This window comes from Felis catus, chromosome A2 (assembly GCF_018350175.1).
Source record: "Felis catus isolate Fca126 chromosome A2, F.catus_Fca126_mat1.0, whole genome shotgun sequence".
Classification (NCBI taxonomy): Eukaryota; Metazoa; Chordata; class Mammalia; order Carnivora; family Felidae; genus Felis; species Felis catus.
In genome coordinates, this window is record NC_058369.1 from 95,949,862 (window position 1) to 95,968,338 (window position 18,477).

An 18,477-nucleotide genomic window follows, 5' to 3' on the forward strand; every position below is an offset into this window, starting at 1 on the left:
TCTATCAGAAACCCAGAGCCTTGGGTAACTCTAAATATAGAAGGAAAAACTGGTTGATTTCCTTCTTAACACCAGAGCTACCTTTTCTGTCCTCCTTTCCACTCCAGGCCAACTACCCAAACGTGACCTCTGGAAAACTTCTAACTAAATTTGTCTCTCAGCCCCTGGGATGTAGATGGGGAAATCTAATTTCTTCTCATTCTTTTCTCATAATGCCAGAGAGCCTTACTCCATAGCTAGAAAGGGACATTATAAGTAAATTAGAGACTAGGGTGCTACTAAGTCCAGACAGATAAACAATTATGTGAGCTTTTGAAAATTACTGGATATTGTAGGCTATAGATAACAGGATTCAGGAAAATAGTTTGCTCCTATATGAATTATTAAAGGAGACTCAATCCCACCTACTCTCTGCAACCCCCCCCCCAAATAAACTGGGGTCTGACTTCTAGACACTGTCTCTAGTCCTTGGAATGGTTACAAACAGAGCAGGGCAATTACTGTTACCATGCTCACAGAGCAAAAGATTATTAAAATACAGCACCAGGCCTTTCATTTAGGGACGGACAAAACTTATCAAATGGCCCAAAGGATGTTTACTCGAAAAAACTTGTCAAGGAGAATCCTGCAAGTAGTTTCAGGCTGTAAAGTATGTCTTAAAAACAATCCTTGCAACCACAAACTTGCTCTCCCAGACAATCAAAGAACTGGAGACTATCCAGGAAAGACTAACAATAAGGTCTCACTCAGATGCCAAAGTAAAAAAAAAAAAAAAAAAAAAATCCAGTATCTGTTTGTGGGGGTTAATACTTTTACTAGTTGGGTAAAGGCTTTCCCCTACAAGATAGAAAAGGGACAAAAAGTAATAAAAATTCTGCTTTATAAAATAATACCCAGGTTTGGCTTAACTGAAAATTTACAAATTAATAATGGTAAATGGCTACCTTGACTCTTTCTCTAGTAGAACTCCTGGCTCTTGAAAAAGTTTTACAACTCAAAATAAAACAAACTGTGTATACTCAGCAAAACTCTAAGTAACACCTTACAAGCATTAGATGCTTAAAAAAAATTTTTTTTTAATTCATTTAGGGCCAAAGTCTTGGAAATAGAGCCACCATTGATTACTTACTGTTCCTGCTTCTCCATCACTTGGGTTATGAGAGATTCCCTGACATATACTGTTTACAAAGTCAGGGTCTCTCCTAGATTATTTGACAGATTTGGAAACTGTAGACATTAAGATGCCATCTTATTGGTCAGTATAATCTTTACTTTGTGTTTTTCTCTTTGTGTCTGCTGTTTATGCCACCTCATGCCTGCCAGCCTTCCTGTAAAACCACACTGTGGGCCACTTGACTGACCCATGAGTAGATTCTAACTGCTATACCCCTACACCATCCCTTACCAGCTTGGAGAAGCCAGAACAGTTATCGCCCCTGTTCCCTAACAGCAGTTACAGGCCCTATTCAAGGGGAAAAATAAATAGGGAAAGGGTTACATTGGGGAGGGAAATATAAGGGCCATCCAGGGAGGCAGACTGTGGCTGCAGTGGGAGGCTAAAGAAGCAGATGGGGTTCTCCCTTTATAAAATGCTTTATAGGTGCCCTCCCCCATTATCAAGGGCATAAGGCAGGGGGATCTAAATGAGACAGACAATATAACCCTAAGACAACAGATGCGGGCCCTTGGCTTTACCTTAACCACCTTAGACCACTGGGTCAGGGAGCGATTACATGTGAATCTGACCACAGACACTCCCCCCTTTTAACCAGGAGATGCAACATGGATAAAGGAATGAAATGTCCAACCCCTAAAACCCCTCTGGAGGGGCACATTCACTGTCATTTTGTTCACCCCTACTGCAGTACAGATCGCTGAAGTGGGTCCCTGGATTCACTACAGCAGAGTGAAGCTGGAATCTCAAAACTGGGAGTGCATTCCTGATCTATCAATGCTGTGCAAGCTCACCATATGGAAGAAGCGGTCTGCAACTCCAGAGGCTCCAGGAGACTGCAGCCCCGCTTTAGTCACTCCAGAAGCTGACTAATCTACCCAGGGCAAAAGCCTGAGGAATCAACAGTCCAGTGAAACAAAAGACTGTCCTTATTTTCTATATGTTTCCTTACTGTGATGCACTGTCACACCTTGCTTCTCACTGTTATTATGATTCTTGCTCTACTCTTTGCTATAGGATGGGCTGAGGCTGCTCCGGCCAGCTAAAAATGTGATAAGAGGCTTCTGTTAACACTCACCTTCCTTTTGTGGATAGGATACTTCGTTGGTACCAGCATGGTGAAACAAAGGCCATAAAAGACTAAAAAAGTTAGATCCCCACAAACTTATAGTAAAACAAAATACCCCAGTCCTACTATCAGGGTTTGGCTTCTCAAAAGCTCAATTATTGAAAAAAAAAAAAAACTGTCTTGCTTAGTGTGAAAAAAGCTCATCGTCATCTCTGTTAAAAACTTAACATGCCTAGGCCAAACATTTTCTAACCCAACTGCCTGAAAAACCCAATGGTGGGGGACCCAGATCACCTTGAGCCAGATCCCCACTCCTTGTCTAACTTCTCTCATCTCTGAGAGGCCTGGGACAACATCAACGCAGCTATCAAATGGCAGGCCCCAGGTAGACTATATACTAGATATGTGGAAGGACAGCCTATATAAACCTCTAAACCAAGATGATGCTCTTTGACCCTAAATAGAGGGGTCTGAGCATCAAAGGGGGGAACGTGGTAGGGTCCCCTCCCTAAGGAAAGAAAAAAATAAAAACCTCAAGGCAACCTTGCTCTTCGCTTACCTGACAACATCCCTCAGGACCTTGTAACATGAGACCACTTAATCAGACTGCATGTTTGTGTTTTACCATATATAGGAGACAAAGAAGTGAAAAATACATAAAAAAAACTACTCCACGTGGCGTTCAGGGCTCATTTCTTCGGGTTAGAACACAACTGAGTGGTGCTGGCAGGAATAAAGTTGCTTCCTAGAAAGAAAAGCCTCAGGGTCAGGACTCTCTGTGTGAGAATCCTGCTACAAAATAACCACAATGTGTTCTATCCAAGCCATAGACTACTATATGATCATAGAGAAGGAAGTAATTACATGTACTACAACATGGGTGAACCCTGAACACATTATGCTAAGCACAAGGCAATCACAGAAGATCACATACTGTAGGATCCCATTTATATGAAATATCCAGAATACAAAAATTCATAGAGACAGAAAGTAGGTTAGTGGTTTGTCAGAGGCCAGGAGGAGGATGGGATGAGGGGTGACTGACTGCTAATGGATATGGGTTTCTTTTTGTGGTTGCACAACCGTAAATATGCTAAAAATCATTGAATTGTACACTTAAAAGGAGTGAATTTATGATATATAAATTGTATAAAGCTGCTTTAAAAAATTATAGCCCCCCTAGCCCCATAACTTTTTTTTAATGTTTATTTTTGAGAGTGAGAGACACAGAGCATGAGCAGGGAAGGGGCAGACAGAGAGTGAGACACAGAATCTGAAGCAGGCTTCAGACTCTGAGCTGTCAGCACAGAGCCCTAAGTGGGGCTTGACCCACGAACCATGAGATAATGGCCTGAACCAAAATCGGACGCTCAATCTACCGAGCCTCCCAGGCACCCCTACCATAACTTTTAATCCATTACCCTGCTATATTTTTCCTTTGTTTCCATAGTGCTGTCAATATACCATATAATTTTTTTTAAGTGGGAAAGGCCCCAGCCTCTGCCCTCCAGGAGAGGCAAATAATTAACTCTAACAGTGGTGAGGAGGCTTTACATATGTTTTCAATATAACCCCTTAAACCTGATTCCCTCATCTGTTAAATAACACTACAATGACTTCATTCACAGGGTTGTTGTAAGGACCAAATGCAAAAATATTCCTCTTGCACAACACCTGGTGATGAAAGATTGGTACCCGTGGCAGAGGTGACTAGTTGCTTAGTGGCATCCATTCTCTCTGGCTCCATCACTATCCACCCCAAATCTTGTTAAAGATGGCAATGGGCCCAACTGAAGACCTACACGTGGAGGTGGCCCCATGATCCTGGTAGGGTCAATGACAGGAGATTGGAAATTCGTGGGTGTGGTTTCTGGGAAAGCCTCTCAATAGAGGTCAGATTTGGCTGACTCTCAGGACATCTGAGACCCATGAATGGCACCTCTTGCGGTTGTCAAGGCAGCAGACCAGCCACGGCCTTTCTTTGCCCTTGCCTTTCCCTATCTGGAAGGCCAGAGCTCCAAAAGGCATCTTTCCAGCCACAAGATGGGGGGTGAGGGCCACAGGGAGTCGGCAATGGGATTCAAAGTTCACAGTCCACCTTTAAGTTGTCTAGGCCCTAAGAAGGTCTAAGTGTGACAAAGTGATCATCGGGGACCTGCAGCATTTGCCTTGAACTGCCTACCTTCAAATTTCCCATTTCATGAAAGAGAAAAGAAATATTTATTTAAGCCATAGTGTTTTAGGTTCCTGTTGCTCACAGCTGAATCTATTTCCTATACAAAATTAATGTCTAGGGCACTGAATTAGTATGCTTTAAAACTTAAGACAGGATCATGGCATCACATTGTATGTAGGTAACAACATTCCACAATCAATGAGTAATTCATATATCCTAAGGGAACCACAAGTAATTCCCCATAATATGTTTGTGATGAACTTCTGAATGCCTTGGACCACTCTGGGGCCATCTACATCATGGCCCTACATCATGCTTCATGGTAAAGTATGACTTGGAAACAGTAAAGGCAAAGTTAAGTCTTCTAACAGTCCACTCTGGAAACATTTTAAGAGAACACTTGCTTTTCTGTTCCAAAAAGTTAATTTCTTTATTCTTACCTCTGCGGATTGATGAATCTGAGAATGGATGGCTTAAAGTATTGCTGAACTCTGGGGTGGTATCCTCTGAAATCTGTACCACATAGCTATCCATGGGCTCTCTAGTCTTTGCATGTGGTTCTCCATGATTTCTTTGTGGCTCAGATGAAGGTGAACTTGTGGAGGCACTAGACTTGGTCTGGACGTTACTATCTACTGCTTTCCGAACCAGACGCTGATGATCTCCAGAACTAAAGTCTATTGGTTCACTGACCTCCAAGTCCATTTTCCTGAAGGACGAAAATCATTATTTAAGTCCTTGTGCTCATGAACCCACTACAACTTTAGCATCCTCATACCGTTCAAGGAATTTTTTTTCTTAATTTTAACTGCCTTAGCTCAGTACTTACCAAGTCAGTACTTAACAAATATTTATTGGATGAATGATGAATACTTTTAAGATGACGTCTATAGAGTAAAATAACTTGCATTCTATTATAAAATTAATGTTTATAAATTCATTCAGCAAAGACTTAATAATCTCCCTCTTATGTGCCAAGTGTGCAGCTGTCCTCATCACCTCTGCCCTCAAAGTGCTTATATTTTGGAAGAGAAGATAACCAAACAATATAAAAGGCAAAATTTGACAATAAACTTCATATTAAAAAACACATATATAAAAGGCAAAATAAGCAGGGTCAGGAACAATGGATGATATGAGAACCCCCAATGAAATCTGGAGGAATATGCAGGAAGCAGAAGAGGTTGTCAAAAGCTTCCAGAGAAAGTGAAGTTTAAGCCAAAGTTGGAAGATGAGTAGGAGTAAGAGGTGGGGAAAGGCAGGGGAATCAGCCTGGACCAGAACTGGAAGCAGCAGAGAGGTCAGGTTCCAGAGCAGAATGAGGTTAGACAGAGGACTAGTTAGGGCAGGTCAGTGAGGGGCTGGCAAGCCAAATTCATCCTGAAGGTAATGACTGTGGTAGGCAGAATAAATGCCCCCACCCCCAAAGAGGTGCACATCCTAATCTCTGGAACTGGCAAATGCTACCTCCCATAGCAAAGAGAACACTGCAGATGTAAGTTAAGGATTCTGATGTAGGGATGTGATCCAGGGTTATCTGGAGGACCCAGCTGAATCACAAGCATCCTTAGGATTATACCTATAAGAGGGAGGCTGGAGGATCAGAGTCACAGAAGGAGACGTGACCACAGGAGCAGAGGTCAGAGTAATAGAGTTGCTGTCTTGGAAGATGGAGGGAGGGGCCAAGAGCCAAGGAATGCAGGAGGTCTCTGGAAGTTGGAAAAGATAAGGAATACATTTATTCTCCCCTAGCATCTCCAGAAAGGAATGCTGACACTTTGGTTTTAGCCCAATGAGACTGATTTTGGACTTCTGATTCGCAGGACTGTAAGATGAAAATATGTATTGTTTTAAGGCATCATGTTTATAGCAATTTGTTACAGCAGCCATAGACAACTAATACAATGAGGAATTACTGCAGCTTCTCTAGCAGGGCACCATGGGGATCTGACTAGAAAGGTTGCACTAGGCACAGTGTGGAGAAAGAGCGAGAATAAGCAAAAACAGAAGCAAAGAGACCAGAAATCCAGATAAGAGATTACGGTGGCTCTGCCACAGTGCTTTAGAGCAGAACACAGTTCTTGGAAAACCAGTACTAAATGAACCAAAAGTGGCAAATAAAGGCTCCCCACCATTAACCTCAGGACGACATAAAGACTGAGACAAGCCCCTGCTGCTGGCCTTCTGCCCCACAAAGTCTGAGGAGATTGTTGAGAGGGCCAGGGATTGGGCAAACCATAGACCAACTGGGAATGGCATAAACAGAAGGTCTGAACAGAACACCACACTCTTGGAGAGACAGATTCTATTTTGTAAAGATGTCCTTCTCTTCAAATTAATCTCTAAATTTTACAAAATTCATTGGGTTTTTTTTTTTAGTACTTGAAAACGTTAACTCTAGAATTCATCAGAAAGAGTAAATATATGAGAATAATCAAAAAAATTGAAAGAGAAGGATTATGGGGAGGTGGGGAGTAGCGATTTACCTTATCAAACATCAAAATATCATGAAGCTATAGAATTAAAAGTGTGGTGCTAGCACTTCAATAGATAAATGGATTGATGGAATGGAAGACATGTAAGAAATAGACCCATGTATATATGAGAATTTAAAATCTGATGAAGGTGGAGTTTGAAATTATTGTCCCATGGTGTTGGAACAATTAGCTATGCATGGAAAACAAAGTTAAGAACCATTTCACATCTTTTACAAAAATGTATTCCAGATGAATTAAAGATATTATAATATCTCATAAAATATAGAATATCTAATTGCCATAGATATTCTGTAAGAAAATATCAAAAAAATCTTCGTAGGCCTTTGGAACAATGATACCATAAAAGAAAGGCTTGCTAAATCTGGGGTACAAAAACACTTAAAATATCATTATAAAAAGATACCAATAAGTCTGAAATGCAAAATTGTGAAAATAAAGTTTGCAATGTTTACTGTGAAAAGAAGTTTCTAACAAGGAAAAGATGAGCAATTCAACAGAAAGATGAGAAAAGAATATAAATAGGAAATTCATAAAGGAAAGTTACATGGTCAATGAATTTAGGAGATAATCCCTCACAAATATCCAAAGAAGTGCAAGTAAAAACAACTGTGAACTGTCTTCAAGTAAAAACAATTGTGGTTTTTGTTTTTTGCATAAAAGACCGGTGAAAACTAAAAAGATAAATCTCAGAGTCGCAAAGGTATAGAAAAAATGGATAACCCAGGGCCACATTACGACTTGTGGGGGTCCTACATGCATTTGCCTTTGGGGATCCCCCTCCACACAAAAAATATTAAAATATACATTTTATGACTGCACTAGTGTAAAAAAAGTACAATCCAGGCTGGATTAATTGTATACTATTTATTCATTTTTTTCTGATTTTAAAAGAAATTAAAATTTTTTCATGACCCCTAAGAGACAGTGGGCCCTAGGCAACGGGCCTATTGTGCCCAGTGGCGAAGTCAGCCCTGAGATAACCTCAGGGAGTTAGCAGCTGTGTAAACCTTTTTCTTGTAGTAATTTGGCAGCATCAGATTCAAAATGCCCAACAATTATATTTTCAGGAGGTTATCCCGTAAAAATATCTAAACAGGCAATGATACAGGTATAAGAGAGCTCATTACCTCATTCACTGTTACTGCCCCAAATTTTAAAAGACTAAATATCAGCCATGAAGGAAATGGTTAGGTTGATTTTGGCAAAGAAAAGGTAGATATACATGGATTCATGCCATAAGTTCACTACGATACACTTTTGAATTATATACACCACACACACACACAATTTCCAGAGACTGAAGACATATACTACAAACTGTTAGTACGTTTATCTCTAACAGCAGAGTTGGGGAATACACTCTGAGTTGTATGAATGTTTATAGTGAGCATTTATTATTTATATAAAAAAAAGATATTTACATTTTGAAGAGAAAAAGAAAGACTTCTCTGTTTTGATAAAGTCTGGAGCTCCTCTGAGGAAAACGGTCCTCCCACAAGCGCTGAAAGCTGCTTCAAGACCTGAGCTGGTTTCCTCCCCAGCAGTCCTGCAAAGAAGAAGCTGGGGAGGCAGCAAGAGTTTCAAAGCACTTGAAAACAAAAACAAACTAACAAAGATCAAAGGCAGCTGAGCTCTTCTCCTGAAACTACAGTCAGCCGCGCCTTAATCTTAGAACAAGGCATTCACCTGGTCCTCAGAAAGGTTTCTTGTCTCCTAAACCAGAGGTCATCCAAAGGACAGGCAGACCCTGAGGCTGAGAAGGGAAGTTCTGAGTGACAGTTAGGGGAGTGGCAGTTGGAGCCTGGGGTGGGACAGAGTCCCTGCTGCCTAGGAGAGGGGCTCTGAGTCAAATCTATGCTTAGACTCACAGTGGTTAAAGGGTCATGGCTGATGTGCTGTGTCCTGAGTCTCAATGAGGCCCTACCCCTGAACCTCCAAAACCAACTACAGGTGAAGGAGAGTCCTAAAACCTTGGTCCAAGGCTTCCAGGCGCGGGGGTGGGAGCCATGGGACACACGTACAACTGTATTAGGTTATGACACGGAAGGTGTGTCTGTGGGGGAATGTGGACATCAGGATGCCTCTCCTGAGGATGACAAAGGGAAAGGTCAGCAAGAGTATCTGCCTAGGCTCTCCTCTCCTGCACCATCTCTGTCTCGTCCACAATCTCTCTCCCTAGTTTGTCGTCAGTTGACAACTTGAGTTAACTATGTTTTCCCAAGGTTACATGTCAGGGGGGAGTAGAACTAATGCCTTGACCAACCTGGTCAAAAGAAATGCTTCCCCCTCCTCCTCCTCCTCTTCCTCCTCCTCCTCCTCCTCCTCCTCCTCCTCCTCCTCCTCCTCCTCCTCCTCCTTTCTTATTGGCCTCAGAATCAACATTAATAAATTGGGCACTTATCAGATGCAGAAGTTGTTTACAGTCTCACATGTACTCACTCACTGAATGCTCACATTGACCCTGTGAAGTATATGCTCTTATTATCCTCCTTTGACAGGTAAGTAAGTGGGGACTCAGGTGCTCTGCATCTGAGATGTAAAGGACAAAGGTATGAGTGGTCAAGGAGTTCCACGCTGCCCGTATTGACTGGGATGAATAGCATTCTCTTTGAAACCGACCTGTGATATATTTTATACATCTGCTCTCTCTTTTTTTTTAATTTTAAGACTTTAAATTAATGAACCATGCAAATTAGACTGTCAACACTGATAATTCCCTGGGGAATTAAGCTTTATTCCTTTCCCTTAGTGTTAACTTTAAGACCTTAGGAAGTATTTATTTCTCTCTTCAAAGCTCTCTCTCTCTCTCTCTCTCTCTCTCTCTCTCTCTCTCTCTCACACACACACACACACACACACACACACACACACACACCATGAACAGAATTTTCTCAAGCATCCCCGTAGGTACAACTTGTCTCTGTGGGCAACAACTGAACCCTTCGCTTGGGTTCAGGCTGGGTGTCTCTCTCTGTCTTTGTTTCAGTCTCAGACCTCTCCTCTAGCAGCTCAGGGAGCCAAGCCTGGCCAATTGTGGCTCTTGCTCTTACTGAGGCACCCGTGAGGAAGCAGGGGATTGGGTCACAGCCTACATCGAGTTGCCTTCCTGAGTTCTTTTCTCCCACCCATTTCCCTCACCTCCTGACTTGTCTCTCCACCCCTGACCGCATCACCTTCTCTGCCTAGCAGCCCAGTTTGTCCCCACAGCACACCACTCTGTTACACTCTAGTACGTCTGCACAGGACTGACAGCTTTGCTGCTTGGGGGAGAAGCCCCACTTACTGACTTAGAACTACGAACCAAGTACAAGAACTGATCAAATCTTCACACAGCCCTAAGGTGGGCAATACCATCCTTGCTTTACAGACAAGGACCTGAGCCACAGGAGGAGATCCGGCTTCCAGTCCTTGAACTAGACCCAATCCACTGCACACTATCTCCAGCTGGGAGAGGATTTTAAGGGCTGAAAAACTGCCTGTGTTTCCTTTTTTCCCATTTGATACTTTCTCTATTTTTAAAAGAAAAGGAACATGGGGTGCCTGGGTGGCTCAGTCGGTTAAGCGTCCGACTTCGGCTCAGATCATGATCTCGCAGTTTGTGGGTTTGAGCCCCACATTGGGCTCTGTGCTGACAGCTCAGAGTCTGGAGTCTGCTTCGAATTCTGTGTCTCCCTTTCTCTCTACCCTCCCTGCTCATGCTCTGTCTCGCTCTCTGAAAAATAAACATTAAAAAAGTTTTTTAATAAAAAAAATAAAATAAAAGGAACACACGATGTGGTGAAAAGAATTCAAAGAATGCAAAATGAAACCTGAAAGTCTCCCTCACCAATTCTGTTACCATCAACTGACAAGTTTTCTTTCTAAACGACTAACACAAGTACTCATCACACACATATAGCTTTCAAATGTATGCAAAATGATCATATTTTATACACTGTTTTATAAATTGCTTTCTTTCCTTTATCTTCATATAAGCACATGGAAGAGCCTCAAATAGTCATGTGTCACTCAGAATGAAATCCTAAGTCCTTACTTTGGCCAACATAATCTTGATGCAAAAATTTGACAAAGATATTACAAGAAAGGAAATTATAAGCCCATCTCATGAACATAGACACAAAATTGAAAAATATTACTGAACCAAATCCAGCAATATGTGAAAAGGATGGTGTATCACAACCAAGTTGGGTTCATTCCAGGAGTTGTAATGTTAGTTTAACATTCAGAAATCTACCCGTGTTATCCACACATTGATAAAGAAGAAAAAACATTGTGATCATCACATAGAGAAAACTATTTGATAAAACTGTATACATTTCTGATGAAAGTAGAACCAGAAGGCAACTTTCTTAACCCAACAAGAGGAATCTACAAAATCTATGGTGTCTGAGGCCAATACCCTGGTTATTTCTGGATAAGGGGCAAGTAGGGGCTTTCATGGTGGTAATGTTCTATTTCTTGATTTGGTGGCCAGAGTTACTTTGTGATAAAAGGGAGGGAAATGTAGTTCTTCCTGATGATCTCAGAAGGAGATGACCAGGAGCTGTAGGAGCTGACAAAAACAGGAGATGGAGACATGGGCTGAGGAGGAATGGAGGAAACAGTGTTGGGTGTTTTCACACATGTGGATGTTGACCCAACCCAGGATGGTGTCCTATGGTGGAGAGGAAGCTGGTGATCCAGGGGTCAAGGTTCTCAGTGAAAGAGAGGGAGTAATCTGCAGATGAACTGCAAAGAGAAGTACATTAGGAGACGGAGAGATGCATTAGGGGGCATGAAATTTACCTCCTAGGTGCCCTTCACAGAATGCACTATTCTAAAATGAGGGGACATTAGTCCTTACCTATTTTTCTCAACCATTTTTACACTTGGTCTTAATCCCCAGAACGGTCCTGGAAAGTACTTAATAGTTTGTTCTACTATTGGGAAACCTAGACTCAGATCAAGAATGCCTGAGCCACAGCCTGCTTTGAAGGTCTTTCCAGATGTGGTGCCAGAGCAGAGGCTACGTGCCTGCAGCAGGTCCAAATCATGGTCCTCCGTTAATCATCAGTTAACAATAAAATAGGGATAATAACTCCTTTCAGGGTTGTCATAAGCACTAAATGAGATTTTGGGATATCATAGCCTTTCAGTATAGTTTTCTTCTTTTTCTCCTTGGGAGATGCCACCAACATACTCATTGAGATCTCTCCAAGTATATCAAGCCTAGAAAACCCAGGATCTTGAAGACAGGTATGCAACCACTACACTATGAAGTGAGGCTGAAAAGCAGAGACCCCTTTACCTGGTGAAGCCTGTTTGACTAGCAATATTAATAAGAAGGGGGCTGGCTTGTCATAATGCCCTCGTACTAGGTCAGCTGTTCGCCAGTGTGGCCCAGGGAGGCCCCAAGACCCTTTCTGAAGGTCCTCCTGGTCAAAAGTGTTTCCAACAAAGCCAAGCCAGTTATTTGCCTTTCCGCTCTCATGCTTTCAGTGGAGTGCTCAAGATCAGAGGCTACAGGGCATGTGACGACATCAACACCCAACGGCTAATGAACACATGTTTGACATTGTAGGCTTTAAAATGTATTTCAGAAAATGTGGGTGGAGAAGATGGCGGCGTAGGAGGACACTGGGCTCACCGCGCGTCCTGCTGATCACTTAGATTCCACCTACACCTGCCTAAATAACCCAGAAAACCGCCAGAAGACTAGCAGAACGGAGTCTCCGGAGCCAAGCACAGATGAGAGGCCCACGGAAGAGGGTAGGAAGGGCGGAGAGGCGGTGCGGGCTGCATGGACTGGCGGGAGGGAGCCGGGGCAGAGGGGCAGCCTCTCGGCCAAGCAGAGCCCCCGAGTCTGGCTGGCAAAAGCAGAGGGGCCAGACGGAGTGTGTTCCAACAGCAAGCAGGACTTAGCATCTGGGAGGTCATAAGTTAACAGCTCTGCTCAGAAAGCAGGAAGGCTGGAGGACAAAGGGAGGGAGAATTGCTGAGCCCCGGGAGGACAGAGCTCAGTTTGGCGGGGAACAAAGGCGCTCGCCAGCGCCATCTCCCTCGCCCATCCCCCAGCCAAAATCCCAAAGGGAACCAGTTCCTGCCAGGGAACTTGCTTGCTCAAACACCCAACGCTGTGCTTCTGCGGAGCCACCCCTCCGGCAGCAGGTCTGACTCCCTCCCGCTGCCACTGGGCCCCTCCTGAAGTGGATCACCTAAGGAGAAGTGAGCTAAGCCTGCCCCTTCTGCCCCCATGCACCTTGCCTACCCACCCCAGCTAATACGCCAGATCCCCAGCACCACAAGCCTGGCAGTGTGCAAGTAGCCCAGACGGGCCACGCCACCCCACAGTGAATCCCGCCCCTAGGAGAGGGGAAGAGAAGGCACACACCAGTCTGACTGTGGCCCCAGCGGTGGGCTGGGGGCAGACATCAGGTCTGACTGTGGCCCCGCCCACCAACTCCAGTTATACACCACAGCACAGGGGAAGTGCCCTGCAGGTCCGCACCTCTCCAGGGAATGTCCAAAATGACCAAACGGAAGAATTCCCCTCAAAAGAATCTCCAGGAAATAACAACAGCTAACGAACTGATCAAAAAGGATTTAAATAATATAACAGAAAGTGAATTTAGAATAATAGTCATAAAATTAATCGCTGGGCTTGAAAACAGTATAAAGGACAGCAGAGAATCTCTTGCTACAGAGATCAAGGGAATAAGGAACTGTCAGGAGGAGCTGAAAAACGCTTTAAACGAGATGCAAAATAAAATGGAAACGACCACGGCTCGGATTGAAGAGGCAGAGGAGAGAATAGGTGAACTAGAAGATAAAATTATGGAAAAAGAGGAAGATGAGAAAAAGAGAGATAAAAAAATCCAGGAGTATGAGGGGAAAATTAGAGAACTAAGTGATACACTAAAAAGAAATAATATACGCATAATTGGTATCCCAGAGGAGGAAGAGAGAGGGAAAGGTGCCGAAGGTGTACTTGAAGAAATAATAGCTGAGAACTTCCCTGAACTGGGGAAGGAAAAAGGCATTGAAATCCAAGAGGCACAGAGAACTCCCTTCAGACGTAACTTGAATCGATCTTCTGCACGACATATCATAGTGAAACTGGCAAAATACAAGGATAAAGAGAAAATTCTGAAAGCAGCAAGGGATAAACGTGCCCTAACATACAAAGGGAGACCTATAAGACTGGTGACTGATCTCTCTTTTGAAACTTGGCAGGCCAGAAAGGATTGGCAGGAGATCTTCAATGTGTTGAACAGAAAAAATATGCAGCTGAGAATCCTTTATCCAGCAAGTCTGTAATTTAGAATAGAAGGAGAGATAAAGGTCTTCCCAAACAAACAAAAACTGAAGGAATTCGTCACCACTAAACCAGCCCTACAAGAGATCCTAAGGGGGATCCTATGAGACAAAGTACCAGAGACATCGCTACAAGCATAAAACATACAGACATCACAATGACTCTAAACCCGTATCTTTCTATAATAACACTGAATGTAAATGGACTAAATGCGCCAACCAAAAGACATTGGGTATCAGAATGGATAAAAAAACAAGACCATCTATTTGCTGTCTACAAGAGACTCATTTTAGACCTGAGGACACCTTTAGATTGAGAGTGTGGGGATGGAGAACTATTTATCATGTCACTGGAAGCCAAAAGAAAGATGGAGTAGCCATACTTATATCAGACAAACTATACTTTAAATTAAAGGCTGTAACAAGAGATGAAGAAGGGCATTATATAATAATCACAGGGTCTATCCATCAGGAAGAGCTAACAATTATAAACGTCTATGCGCCGAATGCGGGAGCCCCCAAATCTATAAAACAATTACTCATAAACATAAGCAACCTTATTGATAAGGATGTGGTAATTGCAGGGGACTTTAACACTCCACTTACAGAAATGGATAGATCATCTAGACACACGGTCAATAAAGAAACAAGGGCCCTGAATGATACATTGGATCAGATGGACTTGACAGATATATTTAGAACTCTGCATCCCAAAGCAACAGAATATACTTTCTTCTCGAGTGCACATGGAACATTCTCCAAGATAGATCACATACTGGGTCACAAAACAGCCCTTCGTAAGTATAAAAGAATTGAGATCATACCATGCATACTTTCAGACCACAGTGCTATGAAGCTTGAAATCAACCACAGGAAGAAGTCTGGAAAACCTCCAAAAGCATGGAGGTTAAAGAACACCCTACTAAAGAATGAATGGGTCAACCAGGCAATTAGAGAAGAAATTTAAAAATACATGGAAACAAACGAAAATGAAAATACAACAATCCAAACGCTTTGGGATGCAGCGAAGGCAGTCCTGAGAGGAAAATACATTGCAATCCAGGCCTATCTCAAGAAACGAGAAAAATCCCAAATACAAAATCTAACAGCACAACTAAAGGAAATAGAAGCAGAACAGCAAAGACAGCCTAAATCCAGCAGAAGAAGAGAAATAATAAAGATCAGAGCAGAAGTAAACAAAATTGACAAACCTCTAGCCAGGCTTCTCAAAAAGAAAAGGGAGATGACCCAAATAGATAAAATCATGAATGAAAATGGAATTATTACAACCAATCCCTCAGAGATACAATTATCAGGGAATACTATGAGAAATTATGTGCCAACAAATTGGACAACCTGGAAGAAATGGACAAATTCCTAAACACCCACACTCTTCCAAAACTCAATCAGGAGGAAATAGAAAGCTTGAACAGACCCATAACCAGTGAAGAAATTGAATCGGTTATCAAAAATCTCCCAACAAATAAGAGTCCAGGACCAGATGGCTTCCCAGGGGAGTTCTACCAGACGTTTAAAGCAGAGATAATACCTATCCTTCTCAAGCTATTCCAAAAAATAGAAAGGGAAGGAAAACTTCCAGACTCATTCTATGAAGCCAGTATTACTTTGATTTCTAAAGCAGACAGAGACCCAGTAAAAAAAGAGAACTACAGGCCAATATCCCTGATGAATATGGATGCAAAAATTCTCAATAAGATACTAGCACATCGAATTCAACAGCATATAAAAAGAATTATTCACCATGATCAAGTGGGATTCATTCTTGGGATGCAGGGCTGGTTCAACATTCGCAAATCAATCAACGTGATACATCACATTAATAAAAGAAAAGATAAGAACCATATGATCCTGTCAATAGATGCAGAAAAGGCCTTTGACAAAATTCAGCACCCTTTCTTAATAAAAACCGTTGAGAAAGTCGCGAAGAAGGAACATACTTAAACATCATAAAAGCCATTTATGAAAAGCCCACAGCTAACATCATCCTCAATGGGGAAAAACTGAGAGCTTTTTCCCTGAGATCAGGAACACGACAGGGATGCCCACTCTCACCGCTGTTATTTAACATAGTGTTGGAAGTTCTAGCATCAGCAATCAGACAACAAAAGGAAATCAAAGGCATCAAAATGGGCAAAGATGAAGTCAAGCTTTCACTTTTTGCAGATGACATGATACTGTTCATGCAAAATCCGATAGACTCCACCAAAAGTCTGCTAGAACTGATACATGAATTCAGCAAAGTTGCAGGATACAAAATCAATGTACAGAAGTCAGTTGCATTCTTATACACTAACAATGAAGCAACAGAAAGACAAAGAAACTGATCCCATTCACAATTGCACCAAGAAGCATAAAATACCTAGGAATAAATCTAACCCAAGATGTAAAAGATCTGTATGCTGAAAACTATAGAAAGCTTATGAGGGTAATTGAAGAAGATATAAAGAAATGGAAAAACATTCCATGCTCATGGATTGGAAGAATAAATATTGTCAAAATGTCAATACTACCCAAAGCTATCTACACATTCAATGCAATCCCAATCAAAATTGCACCAGCATTCTTCTCGAAGCTAGAACAAGCAATCCTAAAATTCATATGGAACCACAAAAGGCCCTGAATAGCCAAAGTAATTTTGAAGAAGACCAAAGCAGGAGGCATCACAATCCCAGACTTTAGCCTCTACTAAAAGCTGTCATCATCAAGACAGCATGGTATTGGCACAAAAACAGACACATAGACCAATGGAATAGAATAGAAACCCCAGAACTAGACCCACAAACATATGCCCAACTCATCTTTGACAAAGCAGGAAAGAACATCCAATGGAAAAAAGACAGTCTCTTTAACAAATGGTGCTGGGAGAACTGGACAGCAACATGCAGAAGGTTGAAACTAGACCACTGTCTCACACCATTCACAAAAATAAACTCAAAATGGATAAAGGACCTGAATGTGAGACAGGAAACCATCAAAACCCTAGAGGAGAAAGCAGGAAAAGACCTCTCTGACCTCAGCCGTAGCAATTTCTTACTCGACACATCCCCAAAGGCAAGGGAATTAAAAACAAAAATGAATTACTGGGACCTTATGAAGATAAAAAGCTTCTGCACAGCAAAGGAAACAACCAACAAAACGAAAAGGCAACCAACGGAATGGGAAAAGATATTTGCAAATGACATATCGGACCAAGGGCTAGTATCCAAAATCTATAAAGAGCTCACCAAACTCCACACCCGAAAAACAGATAACCCAGTGAAGAAATGGGCAGAAAACATGAATAGACACTTCTCTAAAGAAGACATCTGGATGGCCAACAGGCACATGAAAAGATGCTCAATGTCGCTCCTTATCAGGGAAATACAAATCAAAACCACACTCAGATATCACCTCACGCCAGTCAGAGTGGCCAAAATGAACAAATCAAGAGACTATAGATGCTGGAGAGGATGTGGAGAAACGGGAACCCTCTTGCACTGTTGGTGGGAATGCAAATTGGTGCAGCCACTCTGGAAAACAGTGTGGAGGTTCCTCAGAAAATTAAAAATAGACCTACCCTATGACCCAGCAATAGCACTGCTAGGAATTTACCCAAAGGATACAGGAGTACTGATGCATAGGGGCACTTGTACCCCAATGTTTATAGCAGCACTCTCAACAATAGCCAAATTATGGAAAGAGCCTAAATGTCCATCAACTGATGAATGGATAAAGAAATTGTGGTTTATATACACAATGGAGTACTACGTGGCAATGAGAAAGAACGAAATATGTCCCTTTGTAGCAACGTGGATGGAACTGGATAGTGTGATGCTAAGTGAAATAAGCCATACAGAGAAAGACAGATACCATATGTTTTCACTGTTATGTGGATCCTGAGAAACTTAACAGAAACCCATGGGGGAGGGGAAGGAAAAAAAAAAAAAGAGGTTAGAGTGGGAGAGAGCCAAAGCATAAGAGACTCTTAAAAACTGAGAACAAGCTGAGGGTTGATGGAGGGTGGGAAGGAGGGGAGGGTGGGTGATGGGTATTGAGGAGGGCACCTTTTGGGATGAGCGCTGGGTGTTGTATGGAAACCAATTTGACAATAAATTTCATATATTGAAAAAAGAAAAGATAAAAAAATAAAAATAAAAATAAATAAAATAAAATGTATTTCAACTCCTAATGCATAAATGTCCATGGATATAACTCCTGTAAACAAGAGTATTGGGGGGCAGGGGGGGAGAGGGGGTTCTAAATTATA

At 42.1% G+C, this 18,477-nt stretch overlaps 1 protein-coding gene across 6 annotated transcripts in view; it reads right to left on the reverse strand.

Moving 5' to 3' along the window:
• LOC102900187 (protein lifeguard 1) overlaps window positions 1-18,477 on the reverse strand; it is a 68,386-nt gene that overhangs the window by 49,171 nt on the left and 738 nt on the right. For 3 of the 6 annotated variants that reach the window (XM_045052367.1, XM_011280383.4, XM_006929177.4), the window contains exons 1-3: window positions 8,604-8,760; window positions 8,339-8,477; window positions 4,860-5,128 (exon numbers count right to left, since the gene is read on the reverse strand). In XM_045052367.1, the coding sequence (XP_044908302.1) occupies window positions 4,860-5,128; window positions 8,339-8,340 (271 nt within the window). In that variant the 5' untranslated portion in view covers window positions 8,341-8,477; window positions 8,604-8,760. The other 3 variants (XM_045052365.1, XM_023250339.2, XM_045052366.1) reach the window with 3 other exon arrangements.